At 43.2% G+C, this 21,818-nt stretch overlaps 1 protein-coding gene across 1 annotated transcript in view; it reads left to right on the top strand.

Annotated features, from left to right (window-relative positions):
- LOC127907221 (cotranscriptional regulator FAM172A homolog) overlaps positions 1–21,818 on the top strand; it is a 396,526-nt gene that overhangs the window by 124,225 nt on the left and 250,483 nt on the right. Inside the window, exon 6 of the mRNA XM_052461201.1 lies at positions 15,531–15,746. Within this exon, the coding sequence (XP_052317161.1) occupies positions 15,531–15,746 (216 nt within the window). The remainder of the gene's footprint in view (positions 1–15,530; positions 15,747–21,818) is intronic.

The raw sequence follows: 21,818 nt of genomic DNA, 5'->3' as shown, positions 1-21,818 counted from the left end.
ACACACACACACACACACACACACACACACACACACACACACACACACACACACACACACACACACACACACACACACTCAAACATCCCCTCTCCTTCCCACATTCACCTGTGACTGCTGTCAGCCTTGCTTTGTACCTGTCAAGAGCCCATAATTTGTCTTTGCCCAAAGCCGTGCTCACTGCATGAGAGCTCCCACATCAAAGCCGTGCTCGCTGCACGAGAGCTCCCACATCAAAGCCGTGCTCACTGCATGAGAGCTCCCACATCAAAGCCGTGCTCACTGCATGAGAGCTCCCACATCAAAGCCGTGCTCGCTGCACGAGAGCTCTCACATCAAAGCCGTGCTCACTGCATGAGAGCTCCCACATCAAAGCCGTGCTCGCTGCACGAGAGCTCTCACATCAAAGCCGTGCTCGCTGCACGAGAGCTCTCACATCAAAGCCGTGCTCGCTGCACGAGAGCTCTCACATCAAAGCCGTGCTCGCTGCATGAGAGCTCTCACATCAAAGCCGTGCTCGCTGCATGAGAGCTCTCACATCAAAGCCGTGCTCGCTGCACGAGAGCTCTCACATCAAAGCCGTGCTCGCTGCATGAGAGCTCTCACATCAAAGCCGTGCTCGCTGCACGAGAGCTCTCACACGCTGCACGAGAGCTCTCACATTAAAGCCGTGCTCACTGCGCGAGAGCTCTCACATCAAATCCGTGCTCGCTGCACGAGAGCTCTCACATCAAAGCCGTGCTCGCTGCACGAGAGCTCTCACACGCTGCACGAGAGCTCTCACATCAAATCCGTGCTCGCTGCACGAGCTCTCACATCAAAGCCGTGCTCGCTGCACGAGAGCTCTCACATCAAAGCCGTGCTCGCTGCATGAGAGCTCTCACATCAAAGCCGTGCTCGCTGCACGAGAGCTCTCACACGCTGCACGAGAGCTCTCACATTAAAGCCGTGCTCACTGCGCGAGAGCTCTCACATCAAATCCGTGCTCGCTGCACGAGAGCTCTCACATCAAAGCCGTGCTCGCTGCACGAGAGCTCTCACACGCTGCACGAGAGCTCTCACATCAAATCCGTGCTCGCTGCACGAGAGCTCTCACATCAAAGCCGTGCTCGCTGCACGAGAGCTCTCACACGCTGCACGAGAGCTCTCACATTAAAGCCGTGCTCACTGCGCGAGAGCTCTCACATCAAATCCGTGCTCGCTGCACGAGAGCTCTCACATCAAAGCCGTGCTTGCTGCACGAGAGCTCTCACATCAAAGCCGTGCTCGCTGCACGAGAGCTCTCACATCAAAGCCGTGCTCACTGCATGAGAGCTCTCACATCAAAGCCGTGCTCGTTGCACGAGAGCTCTCACATCAAAGCCGTGCTCGCTGCACGAGAGCTCTCACATCAAAGCCGTGCTCGCTGCATGAGAGCTCTCACATCAAAGCCGTGCTCGCTGCACGAGAGCTCTCACATCAAAGCCTCCCAAAGCTACACACACACACACACACACACACACACACACACACACACACACACACACACACACACACACACACAGATAGCATGCGCCTGGTCCAGCCGCCTCTCACCTCTCACACACATTAGACACATTTAATTTAATTCCCACCGGAAAAATGGCGCTAGCATAGTCTTAAAAGGACGGCTTAGCCTATTTTCTGTCCCCCTTCTTTAAACGATGCCACTGAGAAGACAGACAATGGTTCATTACCGTTCCACTGTCTCACAGCCAAATAAGCGCAAGTCTGACCACGTAGCTTTATCACAGCCATTTCTTCAGGTTGTCCAATAAAATTCTATGCGCGGTTTGACATTCACCATCATTGTTTCCCATTGGAGTTGTTATCCTTGATCGTTATGTAGCTCTGTTTTCTTTTGCGGACTGATTTGATCCATTGATTGAGAGGTGAGTAAGATGTATACTGTGTGTGTGAGGAGATGTCATGCTGAGACGCAGCGCGACGTTAGAAGGTGCCTGAGGGCAGAGCTGGGCTTCCTGAGCGGCGACCATTGTTGTGCTATCAGAGGGAACTCGGCTGGTCTCCGACAGGCCAACAAAAGAGCACTAAAGAGCGTCAGGAGCGGGGCGACGGGAGTGCACCCCCCTTGGAGGTGCCGAGGTGTGACCCCTCTGACTGCTGCCCTCTGGGCCAGGGCTCTATGTGGCGGTGGCACAGGGCATGCAGGGGCATGGGAAGGTGTTTTAGTGTGTGTGTGTGTGTGTGTGGTGAGAAGCTTATCCTGCAAATCACTGCATAAAGGCACACTGACCCAACATCAGTGTCCACACCAAGCAAGTGTGAGTTTTTAAAAATGTATTCTGACTGACAGGCAATTGAGACAATCAAGACCAAAGTCGTTGTTTCTACAGCATTAGCTAGTTGATGATTGGAATTATGCGATTAAGAATATTAATATATAATACTTTCATAATACATTTGAATAATATAATTGTATATTTTAGACCTCGTACTTACAGTTGGCAATTACATCCAATCTTTTCGAACCTTCAGAATAAATGAATGAGGTTCTGTAACACTAGGGACCACTCTTTGAGCCAATGAGCAGTCATTTTGACTCAGTCTTAACAGTTTCATAAATACATTTCATACATGCTAACGAGATAAAAAGATTTTGGGCAAAATCAGAATAGGAAAATAGATTTTCTTCAAATAACACTTTATCTTTTGGGACGGCAGTTAGCCTAGTGGTTAGAGCGTCGGGCCAGTAACCTAAAGGTTGCTGGATCGAATCCCTGAGCTGACAAGGTAAAAATCTGCCGTTCAGCCCCTGAACTAGGCAGTTAACCCACTGTTCCTCATTAGGCCATGATTGTAAATAAACATTTGTTCTTAACTGACTTGCCTAAAGTTTAAATCTAAAAAATGCAAAAAATCTGTTCCTGTGTGGCAGTCATGGAACAGGACTTGATACAGGGAGTTATTTGGCGTTGGTAAGTCAGGGTTTTGGAAACCTTGCAATCTGCAAATTTTGATACTATAAATATAGAAATGTGTATCACCTACATGTGGATTTGAAAAAGTAAATTTTTGGAGGTCTGGGGAAAAAACTGCTTATAAAACATTCTGTTTGATATCGAAATTCTTCCAACATACATGTGTTAAACATACTTATTTAGGAAAAGTCAAGGACAGAGTGGGGCATGATTAAAAACATGGAAGAGATATTTGCATCTTAAATTCATATTGATTCAAAATTACTCACCTTGCTCTTCTTGTGTTAATACACTAACTCAACCCTTCACTTTAGCCTCTATTCTCTCTCTCCTCTCTTCATTCTCTCTCTCCTCTCTTCATTCTCTCTCTCCTCTCTTTATTCTCTCTCACCTCTTTATTCTCTCTCTCCTCTCTTTATTCTCTCTCTCCCCTCTTTATTCTCTCTCTCCCCTCTTTATTCTCTCTCTCCCCTCTTTATTCTCTCTCTCCTCTCTTTATTCTCTCTCCACTCTTTATTCTCTCTCCTCTCTTTATTCTCTCTCCTCTCTTTATTCTCTCTCTCTCCTCTCTTTATTCTCTCTCTCCTTTCTTTATTCTCTCTCTCCTCACTTTATTCTCTCTCTCCTCTTTATTCTCTCTCCTCTTTATTCTCTCTCCTCTTTATTCTCTCTCCTCTCTTTATTCTCTCTCCTCTCTCTATTCTCTCTCTCCTCTCTTTATTCTCTCTCTCCCCTCTTTATTCTCTCTCTCCTCTCTTTATTCTCTCTCCTCTTTATTCTCTCTCCCCTCTTTATTCTCTCTCTCCTCTTTTTTCTCTCTCCTCTCTTTATTCTCTCTCCTCTCTTTATTCTCTCTCTCCTCTCTTTATTCTCTTTCTCCCCTCTTTATTCTCTCCTCTCTTTATTCTCTCTCCTCTTTATTCTCTCTCCTCTCTTTACTCTCTCCTCTCTTTACTCTCTCCTCTCTTTACTCTCTCCTCTCTTTACTCTCTCCCCACTCTATATGCATTTGCTGCTGGACAGAACAGGGTCAAAGACACATGGAGAGACACAGAGACCATTGTTTGATTGACACCGCCCAAACCTTTCTCTGTTGACATCAATTCTGGTTTCTGACTTGGTCGAGAACCCTTGTCCTTACTGCACAAGTCTAGGATGCTGGGGACACAGGTCCCCTTCACAGTAATGTGCTTCAGGATGACTGGGCACCAGTAAGGGTTAGCCACCATAAGCTCTGGAAGGACTAGGGCACAGAGGGCTAGCATTTGTTTAGTAGGCCTAATGTTGTCAACCTATTAACACTTTTCCCTATGTGCTGCGTGGATCTGAGGTATAAGGATGTATGGGCTGAACACTTGTCAATCTCTCTCATACCATATCCATCTCCTCCATCTTTGTTTTTGTCTCCCACTCTCTCTTTCCATCTACCTCCATCCATCCTAATCCTTTTTCTAGTTCAATCTCTCTCTCTCTCTCTGTCTCGTTCCTCATTCCTTCGTGATTCAGAAGAAGACAGTGTTGCCAGTCAGTTTTCCAGCCTGCCACTAGTGGGCAGTGGCACAAAGCCTGAACAGACCTCTTCTCCTCTCATATTCTCTCTTCTCTTCTCCTATTCTCTCTTCTCCTATTCTCTCCCTTCTCTTCTCCTATTCTCTCTCTTCTCGTCTCCTATTCTCTCTCTTCTCGTCTCCTATTCTCTCCCTTCTCTTCTCCTATTCTCTCTCTTCTCTTCTCCTATTCTGTCTCTTCTCCTCTCCCATTCTCTCTCTTCTCCTCTCCTATTCTCTCATATTCTCTCTCTTCTCCTATTCTCTTCTCTCTCTTATCCTCTCCTATTCTATCTCCTATTCTCTCTCCTCTTCTCCTTTCCTTTTCTCTCTCTCTTCTCCTCTCCTATTCTCTCTCTCTTTTCCTCCCCTATTCTCTCTCTTATTCTCTCCTATTCTCTCTCTTATCCTCTCCTATTCTCTCTCATATCCTCTCATATTCTCTCTTCTCTTCTCATATTCTCTCTCTCCTCTTCTATTCTCTCTCTCCTATTCTCTCTCTTCTCCTCTCATATTCTGTCTCTTCTCTCCTATTGTCTCTTCTCCTCTCCTATTCTGTCTCTTCTCTCCTATTCTGTCTCTTCTCCTCTCCTATTCTGTCTCTTCTCCTCTCCTATTCTGTCTCTTCTCTCCTATTCTGTCTCTTCTCCTCTCCTATTATGTCTCTTCTCTCCTATTCTCTCTCTTCTCTATTCATATTCTATCTCTTCTCTCCTACTATTCTCTCTCTCTTCTCCTCTCCTATTCTCTCTCTTCTCCTCTCCTATTCTCTCTCTTTTCCTCTCCTATTCTCTCCTATTCTCTCCCTTCTCCTCTCCTATTCTCTCTTCTCTTCTCCTATTCTCTCTTCTCCTCTCCTATTCTCTCTTCTCCTCTCCTATTCTCTCCTATTCTCTCTCTTCTCTCCTATTCTCTCCTATTCTGTCTCTTCTCTTCTCCTCTCCTTTCTTCTCCTCTCCTCTCCTATTCTCTCTCTTATCATCTCCTATTCTGTCTCTTCTCTTCTCCTATTCTTTCTCTTCTCCTATTCTTTCTCTTCTCCTATTATGTATTTTCTCCTCTCCTATTCTCTCTGTTCTTCTCCTCTCCTATTCTCTTCTCCTCTCCTATTCTCTCCTCCTCTCTCTCTTCTCCTCTCCTATTCTCTCCTCCTCTCTCTCTTCTCCTCTCCTATTCTCTCTTCTCCTCTCCTATTCTCTCTCTTCTCTCCTATTCTCTCCCATTCTCTCTCTTCTCTCCTATTCTCTCCTATTCTGTCTCTTCTCTTCTCCTCTCCTTTCTTCTCCTCTCCTCTCCTATTCTCTCTCTTATCATCTCATATTCTGTCTCTTCTCTTCTCCTATTCTTTCTCTTCTCCTATTCTTTCTCTTCTCCTATTATGTATTTTCTCCTCTCCTATTCTCTCTGTTCTTCTCCTCTCCTATTCTCTTCTCCCCTCCTATTCTCTCCTCCTCTCTCTCTTCTCCTCTCCTATTCTCTCCTCCTCTCTCTCTTCTCCTCTCCTATTCACTTCTCCTCTCCTATCCTCTCCCCCTCTCTCTCTTCTCCTCTCCTATTCTCTCCTCCTCTCTCTCTTCTCCTCTCCTATTCACTTCTCCTCTCCTATCCTCTCCCCCTCTCTCTCTTCTCCTCTACTATTCTCTTACATTTTCCTCTTTTCTCCCTTCTTCCTCTCCTCGTCCTCTCCGGTCGTAAGGTCCATGGGAACTACTCCATGGTGGCTCTGCCAACAAAGACAGCCCCGAGCTTGTAGCTGGGACCTGTAGCTGAGCCTCTTTAATAGAACCTGGCCCAATACTTTACCACTCCTCCCTCTCAGCGCAGATAGCTATTATGCCCAAAAGAGGAGAAAAGAGGACAGCTCCTTCCCTCCCAGCTCAGCTCCAAGCCCAGGTGGTGCTGTGCCGTGCCTGGCCGTATGTGCAGCTCTAACGCACAGGAAGAAAACTCACTAATTCCAGAGCCAACAGCCTAAGGAACTCCTAACTATAGAATCCCATCCGCTTTCTAATAAAGGGTTCCTAATTAAGAGTTGCCGTCGACATGAGTGGTTTGACGATTCATATGCTTTTCTAGTATAATATGTAGACTAATGGATTTTCTAGGATTGTCCGTTGGATGCATTTTTTTACAGGTGATGTTTAAGTCATTATAATGAACAGCCGTGATTTACCTGGGATATGTGTTCCTTTAGTTCTGTAATGTGCTTATTACATCGATAGGAAATAAGAAAAACAAATATCTTTCATTTAATCTGGTTTGTTTCATTGGCCATCCTCTCTTTTTGGTCTTAATATTGTGATTAAATTAATTTGTACTACAAATTCTATTGTACATCTTCCTTAAAAAGGTCTCAGATGATAAAAAAAAAAGTTTTTGATGTATTTAATTTATAGTTTTTCATTCACAATCTTTTTCTTGTAGTTTAAGTGTTTCAGTCAAATATTTAGTTAAGTAGTTATGACCTAAAACACAGAAACAGTTGCTAATAAAGTAAGCCCTTCATTTATTCTATATTCTATAAAATTCTCAATCTGCTGCAATATGTTCAGATTTGTCTCATTTGGTTTGGACTATCTGAAAGTTTGATTCTAATACGCCGGGGGAGAGAAGGGGGCTCTGGCGCTAATGAGTCGGTCGTTGACAGGGTGTGAGAATACCAATCATTTGCAACGTGTGAAACTGCCATTTTGCTGTTGTCAACACACACCAGGTGCTCAGGGCAGGTTTGACGTCGATGGGTGGAGGAGGGACACACACATTGTGTTAACACATTAAAAGGAGGGACACATTGTGTTAACACATATTAAAAGGACGAGGGACACATTGTGTTAACACCTATTAAAAGGAGGAGGGCCACATTGTGTTAACACATTAAAAGGAGGGACACATTGTGTTAACACATATTAAAAGGAGGAGGGACACATTGTGTTAACACCTATTAAAAGGACGAGGGACACACATTGTGTTAACACCTATTAAAAGGACGAGGGACACACATTGTGTTAACACGTATTAAAAGGAGGAGGGACACATTGTGTTAACACACATTAAAAGGAGGAGGGACACATTGTGTTAACACACATTAAAAGGAGGAGGGACACATTGTGTTAACACCTATTAAAAGGAGGAGGGACACATTGTGTTAACACCTATTAAAAGGACGAGGGACACACATTGTGTTAACACATATTAAAAGGACGAGGGACACACATTGTGTTAACACATATTAAAAGGAGGAGGGACACATTGTGTTAACACACATTAAAAGGACGAGGGACACACATTGTGTTAACACATATTAAAAGGACGAGGGACACACATTGTGTTAACACCTATTAAAAGGACGAGGGACACACATTGTGTTAACACCTATTAAAAGGACGAGGGACACACATTGTGTTAACACATATTAAAAGGAGGAGGGACACATTGTGTTAACACACATTAAAAGGACGAGGGACACACATTGTGTTAACACCTATTAAAAGGACGAGGGACACACATTGTGTTAACACATATTAAAAGGACGAGGGACACACATTGTGTTAACACCTATTAAAAGGACGAGGGACACACATTGTGTTAACACATATTAAAAGGACGAGGGACACACATTGTGTTAACACATATTAAAAGGAGGAGGGACACATTGTGTTAACACATATTAAAAGGAGGAGGGACACATTGTGTTAACACCTATTAAAAGGAGGAGGGACACATTGTGTTAACACCTATTAAAAGGAGGAGGGACACATTGTGTTAACACACATTAAAAGGACGAGGGACACACATTGTGTTAACACCTATTAAAAGGAGGAGGGACACATTGTGTTAACACCTATTAAAAGGACGAGGGACACACATTGTGTTAACACATATTAAAAGGACGAGGGACACACATTGTGTTAACACATATTAAAAGGAGGAGGGACACATTGTGTTAACACCTATTAAAAGGACGAGGGACACACATTGTGTTAACACATATTAAATGGACGAGGGACACACATTGTGTTAACACATATTAAAAGGACGAGGGACACACATTGTGTTAACACCTATTAAAAGGACGAGGGACACACATTGTGTTAACACATATTAAAAGGAGGAGGGACACATTGTGTTAACACACATTAAAAGGAGGAGGGACACATTGTGTTAACACCTATTAAAAGGAGGAGGGACACATTGTGTTAACACCTATTAAAAGGACGAGGGACACACATTGTGTTAACACATATTAAAAGGAGGAGGGACACATTGTGTTAACACATATTAAAAGGAGGAGGGACACATTGTGTTAACACACATTAAAAGGAGGAGGGACACATTGTGTTAACACCTATTAAAAGGAGGAGGGACACATTGTGTTAACACATATTAAAAGGAGGAGGGACACATTGTGTTAACACATATTAAAAGGAGGAGGGACACATTGTGTTAACACATATTAAAAGGAGGAGGGACACATTGTGTTAACACATTTTAAAAGGAGGAGGGATACATCGTGTTAACACATATTAAAAGGACGAGGGACACACACATTGTGTTAACACCTATTAAAAGGAGGAGGGACACACACATTGTGTTAACACATATTAAAAGGAGGAGGAACACACATTGTGTTAACACATATTAAAGAACGAGGGACACACATTGTGTTAACACATATTAAAAGGAGGAGGGACACACATTGTGTTAACACATATTAAAAGGATGAGGGACACACACATTGTGTTAACACATTAAAAGGAGGGACACATTGTGTTAACACCTATTAAAAGGAGGAGGGACACATTGTGTTAACACCTATTAAAAGGAGGAGGGACACATTGTGTTAACACCTATTAAAAGGAGGAGGGACACATTGTGTTAACACCTATTAAAAGGACGAGGGACACACATTGTGTTAACACATATTAAAAGGAGGAGGGACACATTGTGTTAACACCTATTAAAAGGACGAGGGACACACATTGTGTTAACACATATTAAAAGGAGGAGGGACACATTGTGTTAACACCTATTAAAAGGAGGAGGGACACATTGTGTTAACACCTATTAAAAGGAGGAGGGACACATTGTGTTAACACCTATTAAAAGGACGAGGGACACACATTGTGTTAACACCTATTAAAAGGAGGAGGGACACATTGTGTTAACACACATTAAAAGGAGGAGGGACACATTGTGTTAACACCTATTAAAAGGAGGAGGGACACATTGTGTTAACACATATTAAAAGGACGAGGGACACACATTGTGTTAACACCTATTAAAAGGAGGAGGGACACATTGTGTTAACACATATTAAAAGGACGAGGGACACACATTGTGTTAACACACATTAAAAGGAGGAGGGACACATTGTGTTAACACATTAAAAGGAGGAGGGACACACATTGTGTTAACACATATTAAAAGGAGGAGGGACACATTGTGTTAACACATATTAAAAGGAGGAGGGACACACATTGTGTTAACACATATTAAAAGGAGGAGGGACACATTGTGTTAACACATATTAAAAGGACGAGGGACACACATTGTGTTAACACCTATTAAAAGGAGGAGGGACACATTGTGTTAACACATATTAAAAGGACGAGGGACACACATTGTGTTAACACACATTAAAAGGAGGAGGGACACATTGTGTTAACACATTAAAAGGAGGAGGGACACACATTGTGTTAACACACATTAAAAGGAGGAGGGACACATTGTGTTAACACATATTAAAAGGAGGAGGGACACACATTGTGTTAACACACATTAAAAGGAGGAGGGACACATTCTGTTAACACATATTAAAAGGAGGAGGGACACATTGTGTTAACACATATTAAAAGGAGGAGGGACACACATTGTGTTAACACATATTAAAAGGATGAGGGACACACACATTGTGTTAACACATTAAAAGGAGGGACACATTGTGTTAACACCTATTAAAAGGAGGAGGGACACATTGTGTTAACACCTATTAAAAGGAGGAGGGACACATTGTGTTAACACCTATTAAAAGGAGGAGGAAAACACATTGTGTTAACACCTATTAAAAGGAGGAGGGACACATTGTGTTAACACATTAAAAGGAGGGACACATTGTGTTAACACCTATTAAAAGGACGAGGGACACACATTGTGTTAACACCTATTAACAGGAGGAGGGACACATTGTGTTAACACACATTAAAAGGAGGAGGGACACATTGTGTTAACACACATTAAAAGGAGGAGGGACACATTGTGTTAACACCTATTAAAAGGAGGAGGGACACATTGTGTTAACACCTATTAAAAGGACGAGGGACACACATTGTGTTAACACCTATTAAAAGGAGGAGGGACACATTGTGTTAACACACATTAAAAGGAGGAGGGACACATTGTGTTAACACACATTAAAAGGAGGAGGGACACATTGTGTTAACACCTATTAAAAGGACGAGGGACACACATTGTGTTAACACCTATTAAAAGGAGGAGGGACACATTGTGTTAACACACATTAAAAGGAGGAGGGACACATTGTGTTAACACACATTAAAAGGAGGAGGGACACATTGTGTTAACACCTATTAAAAGGAGGAGGGACACATTGTGTTAACACATATTAAAAGGAGGAGGGACACATTGTGTTAACACACATTAAAAGGAGGAGGGACACATTGTGTTAACACCTATTAAAAGGAGGAGGGACACATTGTGTTAACACCTATTAAAAGGACGAGGGACACACATTGTGTTAACACATATTAAAAGGAGGAGGGACACATTGTGTTAACACATATTAAAAGGAGGAGGGACACATTCTGTTAACACATTTTAAAAGGAGGAGGGACACATCGTGTTAACACATATTAAAAGGACGAGGGACACACACATTGTGTTAACACCTATTAAAAGGAGGAGGGACACACACATTGTGTTAACACATATTAAAAGGAGGAGGGACACACATTGTGTTAACACATATTAAAGAACGAGGGACACACATTGTGTTAACACCTATTAAAAGGAGGAGGGACACATTGTGTTAACACATATTAAAAGGAGGAGGGACACATTGTGTTAACACCTATTAAAAGGACGAGGGACACACATTGTGTTAACACATATTAAAAGGAGGAGGGACACACATTGTGTTAACACACATTAAAAGGAGGAGGGACACATTGTGTTAACACCTATTAAAAGGAGGAGGGACACATTGTGTTAACACCTATTAAAAGGACGAGGGACACACATTGTGTTAACACCTATTAAAAGGAGGAGGGACACATTGTGTTAACACACATTAAAAGGAGGAGGGACACATTGTGTTAACACACATTAAAAGGAGGAGGGACACATTGTGTTAACACCTATTAAAAGGACGAGGGACACACATTGTGTTAACACCTATTAAAAGGAGGAGGGACACATTGTGTTAACACACATTAAAAGGAGGAGGGACACATTGTGTTAACACACATTAAAAGGAGGAGGGACACATTGTGTTAACACATATTAAAAGGAGGAGGGACACATTGTGTTAACACACATTAAAAGGAGGAGGGACACATTGTGTTAACACCTATTAAAAGGAGGAGGGACACATTGTGTTAACACCTATTAAAAGGAGGAGGGACACATTGTGTTAACACATATTAAAAGGAGGAGGGACACACATTGTGTTAACACACATTAAAAGGAGGAGGGACACATTGTGTTAACACCTATTAAAAGGAGGAGGGACACATTGTGTTAACACCTATTAAAAGGACGAGGGACACACATTGTGTTAACACCTATTAAAAGGAGGAGGGACACATTGTGTTAACACACATTAAAAGGAGGAGGGACACATTGTGTTAACACACATTAAAAGGAGGAGGGACACATTGTGTTAACACCTATTAAAAGGACGAGGGACACACATTGTGTTAACACCTATTAAAAGGAGGAGGGACACATTGTGTTAACACACATTAAAAGGAGGAGGGACACATTGTGTTAACACACATTAAAAGGAGGAGGGACACATTGTGTTAACACATATTAAAAGGAGGAGGGACACATTGTGTTAACACACATTAAAAGGAGGAGGGACACATTGTGTTAACACCTATTAAAAGGAGGAGGGACACATTGTGTTAACACATATTAAAAGGAGGAGGGACACATTGTGTTAACACACATTAAAAGGAGGAGGGACACATTGTGTTAACACCTATTAAAAGGAGGAGGGACACATTGTGTTAACACCTATTAAAAGGACGAGGGACACACATTGTGTTAACACATATTAAAAGGAGGAGGGACACATTGTGTTAACACATATTAAAAGGAGGAGGGACACATTCTGTTAACACATTTTAAAAGGAGGAGGGACACATCGTGTTAACACATATTAAAAGGACGAGGGACACACACATTGTGTTAACACCTATTAAAAGGAGGAGGGACACACACATTGTGTTAACACATATTAAAAGGAGGAGGGACACACATTGTGTTAACACATATTAAAGAACGAGGGACACACATTGTGTTAACACCTATTAAAAGGAGGAGGGACACATTGTGTTAACACATATTAAAAGGAGGAGGGACACATTGTGTTAACACCTATTAAAAGGAGGAGGGACACATTGTGTTAACACATTAAAAGGAGGAGGGACACATTGTGTTAACACATATTAAAAGGACGAGGGACACATTGTGTTAACACATATTAAAAGGAGGAGGGACACATTGTGTTAACACACATTAAAAGGAGGAGGGACACACACATTGTGTTAACACATATTAAAGGAGAAGGGACACATTGTGTTAACACCTATTAAAAGGAGGAGGGACACATTGTGTTAACACCTATTAAAAGGAGGAGGGACACATTGTGTTAACACACATTAAAAGGAGGAGGGACACACACATTGTGTTAACACATATTAAAAGGAGAAGGGACACATTGTGTTAACACCTATTAAAAGGAGGAGGGACACATTGTGTTAACACCTATTAAAAGGAGGAGGGACACATTGTGTTAACACCTATTAAAAGGAGGAGGGACACACACATTGTGTTAACACATATTAAAAGGAGAAGGGACACATTGTGTTAACACCTATTAAAAGGAGGAGGGACACATTGTGTTAACACATTAAAAGGAGGAGGGACACATTGTGTTAACACATTAAAAGGAGGAGGGACACATTGTGTTAACACATATTAAAAGGAGGAGGGACACATTGTGTTAACACACATTAAAAGGAGAAGGGACACACATTGTGTTAACACATATTAAAAGGAGGAGGGACACACATTGTGTTAACACACATTAAAAAGGACGAGGGACACATTGTGTTGACACATTAAAAAGGACGAGGGACACACATTGTGTTAACACATAATAAAAAGGACGAGGGACACATTGTGTTAACACCTATTAAAAGGAGGAGGAAAACACATTGTGTTAACACATATTAAAAGGAGAAGGGACACACATTGTGTTAACACATATTAAAAGGAGGAGGGACACACATTGTGTTAACACACATTAAAAAGGACGAGGGACACATTGTGTTGACACATTAAAAAGGACGAGGGACACACATTGTGTTAACACATAATAAAAAGGACGAGGGACACATTGTGTTAACACCTATTAAAAGGAGGAGGAAAACACATTGTGTTAACACATATTAAAAAGGAGGAGCGACACATTGTGTTAACACATATTAAAAAGGAGGAGGGACACACACATTGTGTTAACACATATTAAAAGGAGGAGCGACACATTGTGTTAACACATATTAAAAGGAGGAGGGACACATTGTGTTAACACCTATTAAAAGGACGAGGGACACACATTGTGTTAACACATATTAAAAGGACGAGGGACACACATTGTGTTAACACATATTAAAAGGAGGAGGGACACACATTGTGTTAACACCTATTAAAAGGAGGAGGGACACATTGTGTTAACACACATTAAAAGGAGGAGGGACACATTGTGTTAACACACATTAAAAGGAGGAGGGACACACATTGTGTTAACACATATTAAAAGGAGGAGGGACACACATTGTGTTAACACATATTAAAAGGAGGAGGGACACACATTGTGTTAACACACATTAAAAGGAGGAGGGACACACATTGTGTTAACACATATTAAAAGGAGGAGTCGTGCGGGGTGCTTGATGGCGACTGGGAGGAATCAGAAAAACATTTCCTCTCTAACTCCTACACTCGTCTTCTAAACAGCCTTTTTGACAGGACAGATCTGTGTGTGTGTGTGTGTGTGTACGTACAGAGGGGGAGTGTGTGTGTGTGTGTGTGTGTGTGTGTGTGTGTGTGTGTGTGTGTGTGTGTGTGTGTGTGTGTGTGTGTGTGTGTGTGTGTGTGTGTGTGTGTGTGTGTGTGTGTGTGTGTGTGTGTGTGTACAGAGGAGGAGTGTGTGAAATGTAGCCAAAGTGGAACAGGAATCCCTCCGTTTCCTCCTTTCGTTTCAGAGTGCTTGGATAATAAACACACTTAATTAAAAATGACTTCAGAGTTGAAGAAGTCACTTAGGCCCCGTGAAAACTTCCCCAGACCACAATAGATTCTGCCTATTTCAATTCACATGAACTTTTCCCCTGTTTGCTATTGTCTTAATTTTACAGCATATTTTAACAATTTGAATTTATTTCTATGCATTAACGTTTAGTTTCTGTTATTAATTTCACATCTTAACATTCCGAAACATTCATTGCTGTGTACATTATCATATTTTTCTTGTGTTTGGTAGTAAGTTGCTAAAACAATGGATATGAAGTTGATCCCAATTCAAAGGTACCACACGTATGTGTCGGCCCTAACACTTGAGTTAAGTGATGGGATGGATCGATTAAAAGTTGAAAAGTGACAGACACATGGCCTTTGGACTCACTAAGACACACACACACACACATACACATTAACAAGTCGGAGGAAAGTCTGTGGACTCTAACAAACGTGTGTGTGTTGTTGTGTTGTCTTCCAGGAGGGTTACGGTGTAATGGTGCTCAACCCCAATGAGAACCACCTGAAGGTGGAGAGGCCGGCCAAGCCCACCCCCCTGCCCTCCCCCGAGGCCTCGGACGAACCCACCGAGAAGAGAGAGCACAAGGACAACCGGGAGAGCAAGAAGAAGAGGGACTTCTACGAGAAGTACCGCAACCCGCAGAAGGAGAGCGAGACAGAGCAGATCCCCATACGGGTGAGCGAGGGAGGAGTGATGGAGGAGGGGGGGGCGGGGGGGGGGGGGGGTAAGAAAGCCATAGACGGGCCAGAGCGAGGGAGTAGTGATGGAGGAGGAGGGGGGGTAAGAAAGCCATAGACGGGCCAGAGCGAGGGAGTAGTGATGGAGGAGGAGGGGGGGTAAGAAAGCCATAGACGGGCCAGAGCGAGGGAGTAGTGATGGAGGAGGAGGGGGGTAAGAAAGCCATAGACGGGCCAGAGCGAGGGAGTAGTGATGGAGGAGGAGGGGGGGTAAGAAAGCCATAGACGGGCCAGAGCGAGGGAGTAGTGATGGAGGAGGAGGGGGGGTAAGAAAGCCATAGACGGGCCAGAAAAGCTGCAAACGGGGAGGTTAATGGGTAGAGTTGGGATCGAGGCAGTTAGGAAGAGTGTGATGGATAGATGAAAGGGTTGTGGGCAGGGTTGGGAGAGAGTGAGAGAAGGAAAGAAGAGAAGTGAGAGAAGGAAAGAAAGAGAGGCTGAGAGGCTGAGAGGCTGATTGTGGCCAGGCTGTGGTGTGTTTGGCCATGCTCCAGTATGCTCTCAGTGTGTGAGTGTTAACCACATGACACTCTTCCTTCTCTCACTCGCTGTTCCTCCCTCTCTCTCCCTGGTCAGAGCAGCTTTGTCCCCTTACACGGTTGACCAATGGAATTATTATTTGCTGTGGAACTCTGTAAACACGCACACCCAGCATTCTGATCATGGCCCATAGACCATCTTTTAACCACACACACCTTGGCCACCTTGCCGTACACTCAGACACAAGAAGGGAATATTGCAGTGATCAAAAGAAATGTCCGCCATGATGACTAACAGAAACAAAGGTTCCTCAACCCGGCCCTTCTGTCAAACCTAATAGAAGTTGATGAAAGTCACGTCATCTTCAAGTCTTTGACAGCTTGTCCATCCACACAGACCTTGTCTCTCGACGTCCAACAGGCACAGTGGACAGTGTGTGGGGCATTTGGGAGTTTTAATGTGTTGAGAATGTGATAGAGGACTAGCCTCTTTGTCTCATCACAGTTGTTGGCTGTAGCGCTCACACCAATGTGTGTGTGTGTGGGTGTGCACGTGCGTGTCGCAGCGTTTGTACGTGCGTGCATGTATGGTGTGTGTACATGCATGCGTATGCAGCGCGTGTGTGTGAGATGTCACTGTCGTCTCTGACAGGCCTAGTGGTCTCGGTGGGACTGATGGACGGTGTGTGAGCTGTCAGCACTGCCTCTTCTCCCTGCCTGTCTCTCCTGACACTATCTCTACACACACTAACAGGGGCTCATTAGCAGTAGCCCATTAGCTCCCTCTGTCATAAAAGATAGCTTAAAGCACCTTATCATCACTAACTATCTATCATCTATCTATCTCTCCCCCTTTGTATCTCAGGCTGACATTAGACATTTTTGCCGTGAACATACTGAAGTAATGTGAATGTTGATTGAAATACAACAGAAGAACAAAACATTTGCACGTGGGTACGTATGCACACACACACACACACACACACACACACACACACACACACACACACACACACACACACACACACACACACACACACACACACACACACACACACACACACACACACACACACACACACACACACACACACACACATTATAAGACAAGGGTTAAGACTCAAGTGTCATGTTCATGTGTTTAAAAGATCTGTGATGATGATCTTGCGTGTCTGTAAGTGTTAGAAATAGAGAGGTCAGAGCAGAGAGAGATGTGTGATCATGTCAGCAGAGATATATAGATGTGTGATCATATCAGCAGAGGGAGATGTGTGATCATATCAGCAGAGAGAGATGTGTAATCATATCAGCAGAGGGAGATGTGTGATCATATCAGCAGAGAGAGATGTGTGATCATATCAGCAGAGGGAGATGTGTGATCATATCAGCAGAGAGAGATGTGTGATCATATCAGCAGAGGGAGATGTGTGATCATATCAGCAGAGAGAGATGTGTGATCATATCAGCAGAGGGAGATGATTGATCATATCAGCAGAGGGAGATGTGTGATCATATCAGCAGAGAGAGATGTGTGATCATATCAGCAGAGGGAGATGTGTGATCATATCAGCAGAGAGAGATGTGTGATCATATCAGCAGAGGGAGATGATTGATCATATCAGCAGAGGGAGATGTGTGATCATATCAGCAGAGAGAGATGTGTGATCATATCAGCAGAGGGAGATGATTGATCATATCAGCAGAGGGAGATGTGTGATCATATCAGCAGAGGGAGATGTGTGATCATATCAGCAGAGAGAGATGTGTGATCATATCAGCAGAGGGAGATGTGTGATCATATCAGCAGAGGGAGATGTGTGATCATATCAGCAGAGGGAGATGTGTGATCATATCAGCAGAGGGAGATGTGTGATCATATCAGCAGAGAGAGATGTGTGATCATATCAGCAGAGAGAGATGTGTGATCATCCCTATTACTTTTTGGTAAAAACTCAACTCGTTGTGTTTGGAGGACAAAGAATGCTGAGTTGCATCCAAAGAACACCATACCTACTGTAAAGCATGGGGGTGGAAACATCATGCTTTGGGTCTGTTTTTCTGCAATGGGATCAGTACGACTGATCCGTGTAAAGGAAAGAATGAATGGGGCCATGTATCGTGAGATTTTGAGTGAAAACCTCCTTCCATCAGCAAGGGCATTGAAGATGAAACGTGGCTGGGTCTTTGACGCATGACAATGATCCCAAACACACCGCCCGGGCAACGAGGGAGTGGCTTCGTAAGAAGCATTCCAAGGTCCTGGATTGGCCTAGCCAGTCTCCAGATCTCAACCCCACAGAAAATCTTTGGAGGGAATTGAAAGTCTGTGTTGCCCAGCAACAGCCCCAAAACATCACTGCTCTAGAGGAGATCTGCATGGAGGAATGGGCCAAAATACCAGCAACAGTGTGTGAAAACCTTGTGAAAATTTACAGAAAATGTTTGACCTCTGTCATTTCCAACAAAGAGTATATAACAAAGTATTGAGATAAACTTTTGTTATTGACCAAATACTTATTTTCCACCATAATTTGCAAATATGAAAAAATATTTTTTTTTCTCATTTTGTCTGTCGTAGTTGAAGTGTACCTATGATGAAAATTACAGGCCTCTCTCATCTTTTTAAGTGGGAGAACTTGCACAATTGGTGGCTGACTAAATACTTTTTGTCCCACTGTATAGAGCTGTGTGATCACATCAGTAGAGATATAGAGCTGTGTGATCATATGAGCAGAGAGAGAGAGATGTGTGAGCATATCAGCAAAGATATAGAGCTGTGTGATCATATCAGCAGAGAGAGAGAGATGTGTGAGCATATCAGCAGAGATATAGAGCTGTGTGAGCATATCAGCAGAGATATAGAGCTGTGTGATCATATCAGCAGAGATATAGAGCTGTGTGATCATATCAGCAGAGAGGGAGAGATTTGTGAGCATATCATCAGAGAGAGAGAGAGGTGTGATCATATCAGCAGAGAGAGAGAGAGATGTGTGATCATATCAGCAGAGAGAGAGAAATGTGTGAGCATATCAGCAGAGAGAGAGAGGTGTGAGCATATCAGCAGAGAGAGAGAGGTGTGATCATATCAGTAGAGAGAGATGTGTGATCATATCAGCAGAGAGAGAGAGGTGTGAGCATATCAGCAGAGAGAGAGAGGTGTGATCATATCAGTAGAGAGAGAGAGATGTGTGCATATCAGCAGAGAGAGAGAGAGAGGTGTGATCATATCAGCAGAGAGAGATGTGTGAGCATATCAGCAGAGAGAGATGTGTGAGCATATCAGCAGAGAGAGATGTGTGAGCATATCAGCAGAGAGAGAGAGGTGTGATCATATCAGCAGAGAGAGAGAGGTGTGATCATATCAGCAGAGAGAGATGTGTGAGCATATCAGCAGAGAGAGAGAGAGGTGTGATCATATCAGCAGAGAGAGAGAGATGTGTGATCATATCAGCAGAGAGAGATGTGTGAGCATATCAGCAGAGAGAGAGAGAGGTGTGATCATATCAGCAGAGAGAGATGTGTGAGCATATCAGCAGAGAGAGAGAGAGGTGTGATCATATCAGCAGAGAGAGAGATGTGTGAGCATATCAGCAGAGAGAGAGATGTGTGAGCATATCAGCAGAGAGAGAGATGTGTGATCATATCAGCAGAGAGAGAGAGAGAGGTGTGATCATATCATCAGAGAGAGAGAGATGTGTGATCATATCATCAGAGAGAGAGAGAGAGGTGTGATCATATCATCAGAGAGAGATGTGTGATCATATCAGCAGAGAGAGAGAGATGTGTGATCATATCAGCAGAGAGAGAGAGATGTGTGATCATATCAGCAGAGAGAGAGATGTGTGATCATATCAGCAGAGAGAGAGAGATGTGTGATCATATCAGCAGAGAGAGAGAGATGTGTGATCATATCAGCAGAGAGAGAGAGATGTGTGATCATATCAGCAGAGAGAGAGAGAGGTGTGATCATATCAGCAGAGAGAGAGAGATGTGTGATCATATCAGCAGAGAGAGAGAGATGTGTGATCATATCAGCAGAGAGAGATGTGTGATCATATCAGCAGAGAGAGAGAGAGGTGTGATCATATCAGCAGAGAGAGAGAGAGGTGTGAGCATATCAGTAGAGAGAGATGTGTGATCATATCAGCAGAGAGAGAGAGAGGTGTGATCATATCAGCAGAGAGAGAGAGAGGTGTGATCATATCAGCAGAGAGAGAGAGATGTGTGATCATATCAGCAGAGAGAGATGTGTGATCATATCAGCAGAGAGAGAGAGAGGTGTGATCATATCAGCAGAGAGAGAGAGAGGTGTGATCATATCAGCAGAGAGAGAGAGATGTGTGATCATATCAGCAGAGAGAGAGAGAGGTGTGAGCATATCAGTAGAGAGAGATGTGTGATCATATCAGCAGAGAGAGAGAGATGTGTGATTATATCAGCAGAGGGAGATGTGTGATCATATCAGCAGAGAGAGAGAGATGTGTGAGCATATCAGCAGAGAGAGAGAGATGTGTGATCATATCAGCAGAGAGAGAGAGATGTGTGATCATATCAGCAGAGAGAGAGAGATGTGTGAGCATATCAGTAGAGAGAGATGTGTGAGCATATCAGCAGAGAGAGAGAGATGTGTGAGCATATCAGCAGAGAGAGAGAGATGTGTGAGCATATCAGCAGAGAGAGAGAGATGTGTGAGCATATCAGCAGAGAGAGAGAGATGTGTGATCATATCAGCAGAGAGAGAGAGATGTGTGAGCATATCAGTAGAGAGAGATGTGTGAGCATATCAGCAGAGAGAGAGAGATGTGTGAGCATATCAGCAGAGAGAGAGAGATGTGTGATCATATCAGCAGAGAGAGAGAGATGTGTGAGCATATCAGCAGAGAGAGAGAGATGTGTGAGCATATCAGTAGAGAGAGATGTGTGATCATATCAAAAGAGAGAGAGAGATGTGTGAGCATATCAGTAGAGAGAGATGTGTGATCATATCAGCAGAGAGAGAGAGATGTGTGATCATATCAGCAGAGAGAGAGAGATGTGTGAGCATATCAGTAGAGAGAGAGAGGTGTGAGCATATCAGTAGAGAGAGAGATGTGTGATCATATCAGCAGAGAGAGAGAGATGTGTGATCATATCAGTAGAGAGAGATGTGTGATCATATCAGCAGAGAGAGAGAGATGTGTGATCATATCAGCAGAGAGAGAGAGATGTGTGAGCATATCAGCAGAGAGAGAGAGATGTGTGAGCATATCAGTAGAGAGAGATGTGTGAGCATATCAGTAGAGAGAGATGTGTGATCATATCAAAAGAGATGAAGAGTCCATATTAATATATTTTAAGTATTTCAACTGGTGTAGGTTTCACATAATTAGGAGACTCTTTCACGCTCTCCTTCTCTCTCTTCTTTCCCTCCCTCTCCCTGAACCTTTTTGCACTTTGTAATGCTAGCAGCGTGAGATCGTTAGTGCAGTCCCACCCAAGGTTTTCCAATTCTGCAGGGGGCCATGCAATATTATTATTTGACATTAGCCTGT

The sequence above is a fragment of the Oncorhynchus keta genome, chromosome 14, assembly GCF_023373465.1.
Source record: "Oncorhynchus keta strain PuntledgeMale-10-30-2019 chromosome 14, Oket_V2, whole genome shotgun sequence".
NCBI classification, from domain to species: domain Eukaryota; kingdom Metazoa; phylum Chordata; class Actinopteri; order Salmoniformes; family Salmonidae; genus Oncorhynchus; species Oncorhynchus keta.
Note: the sequence above shows the minus strand (reverse complement) of the source record. Positions and strands in the feature narration are given on the sequence as shown.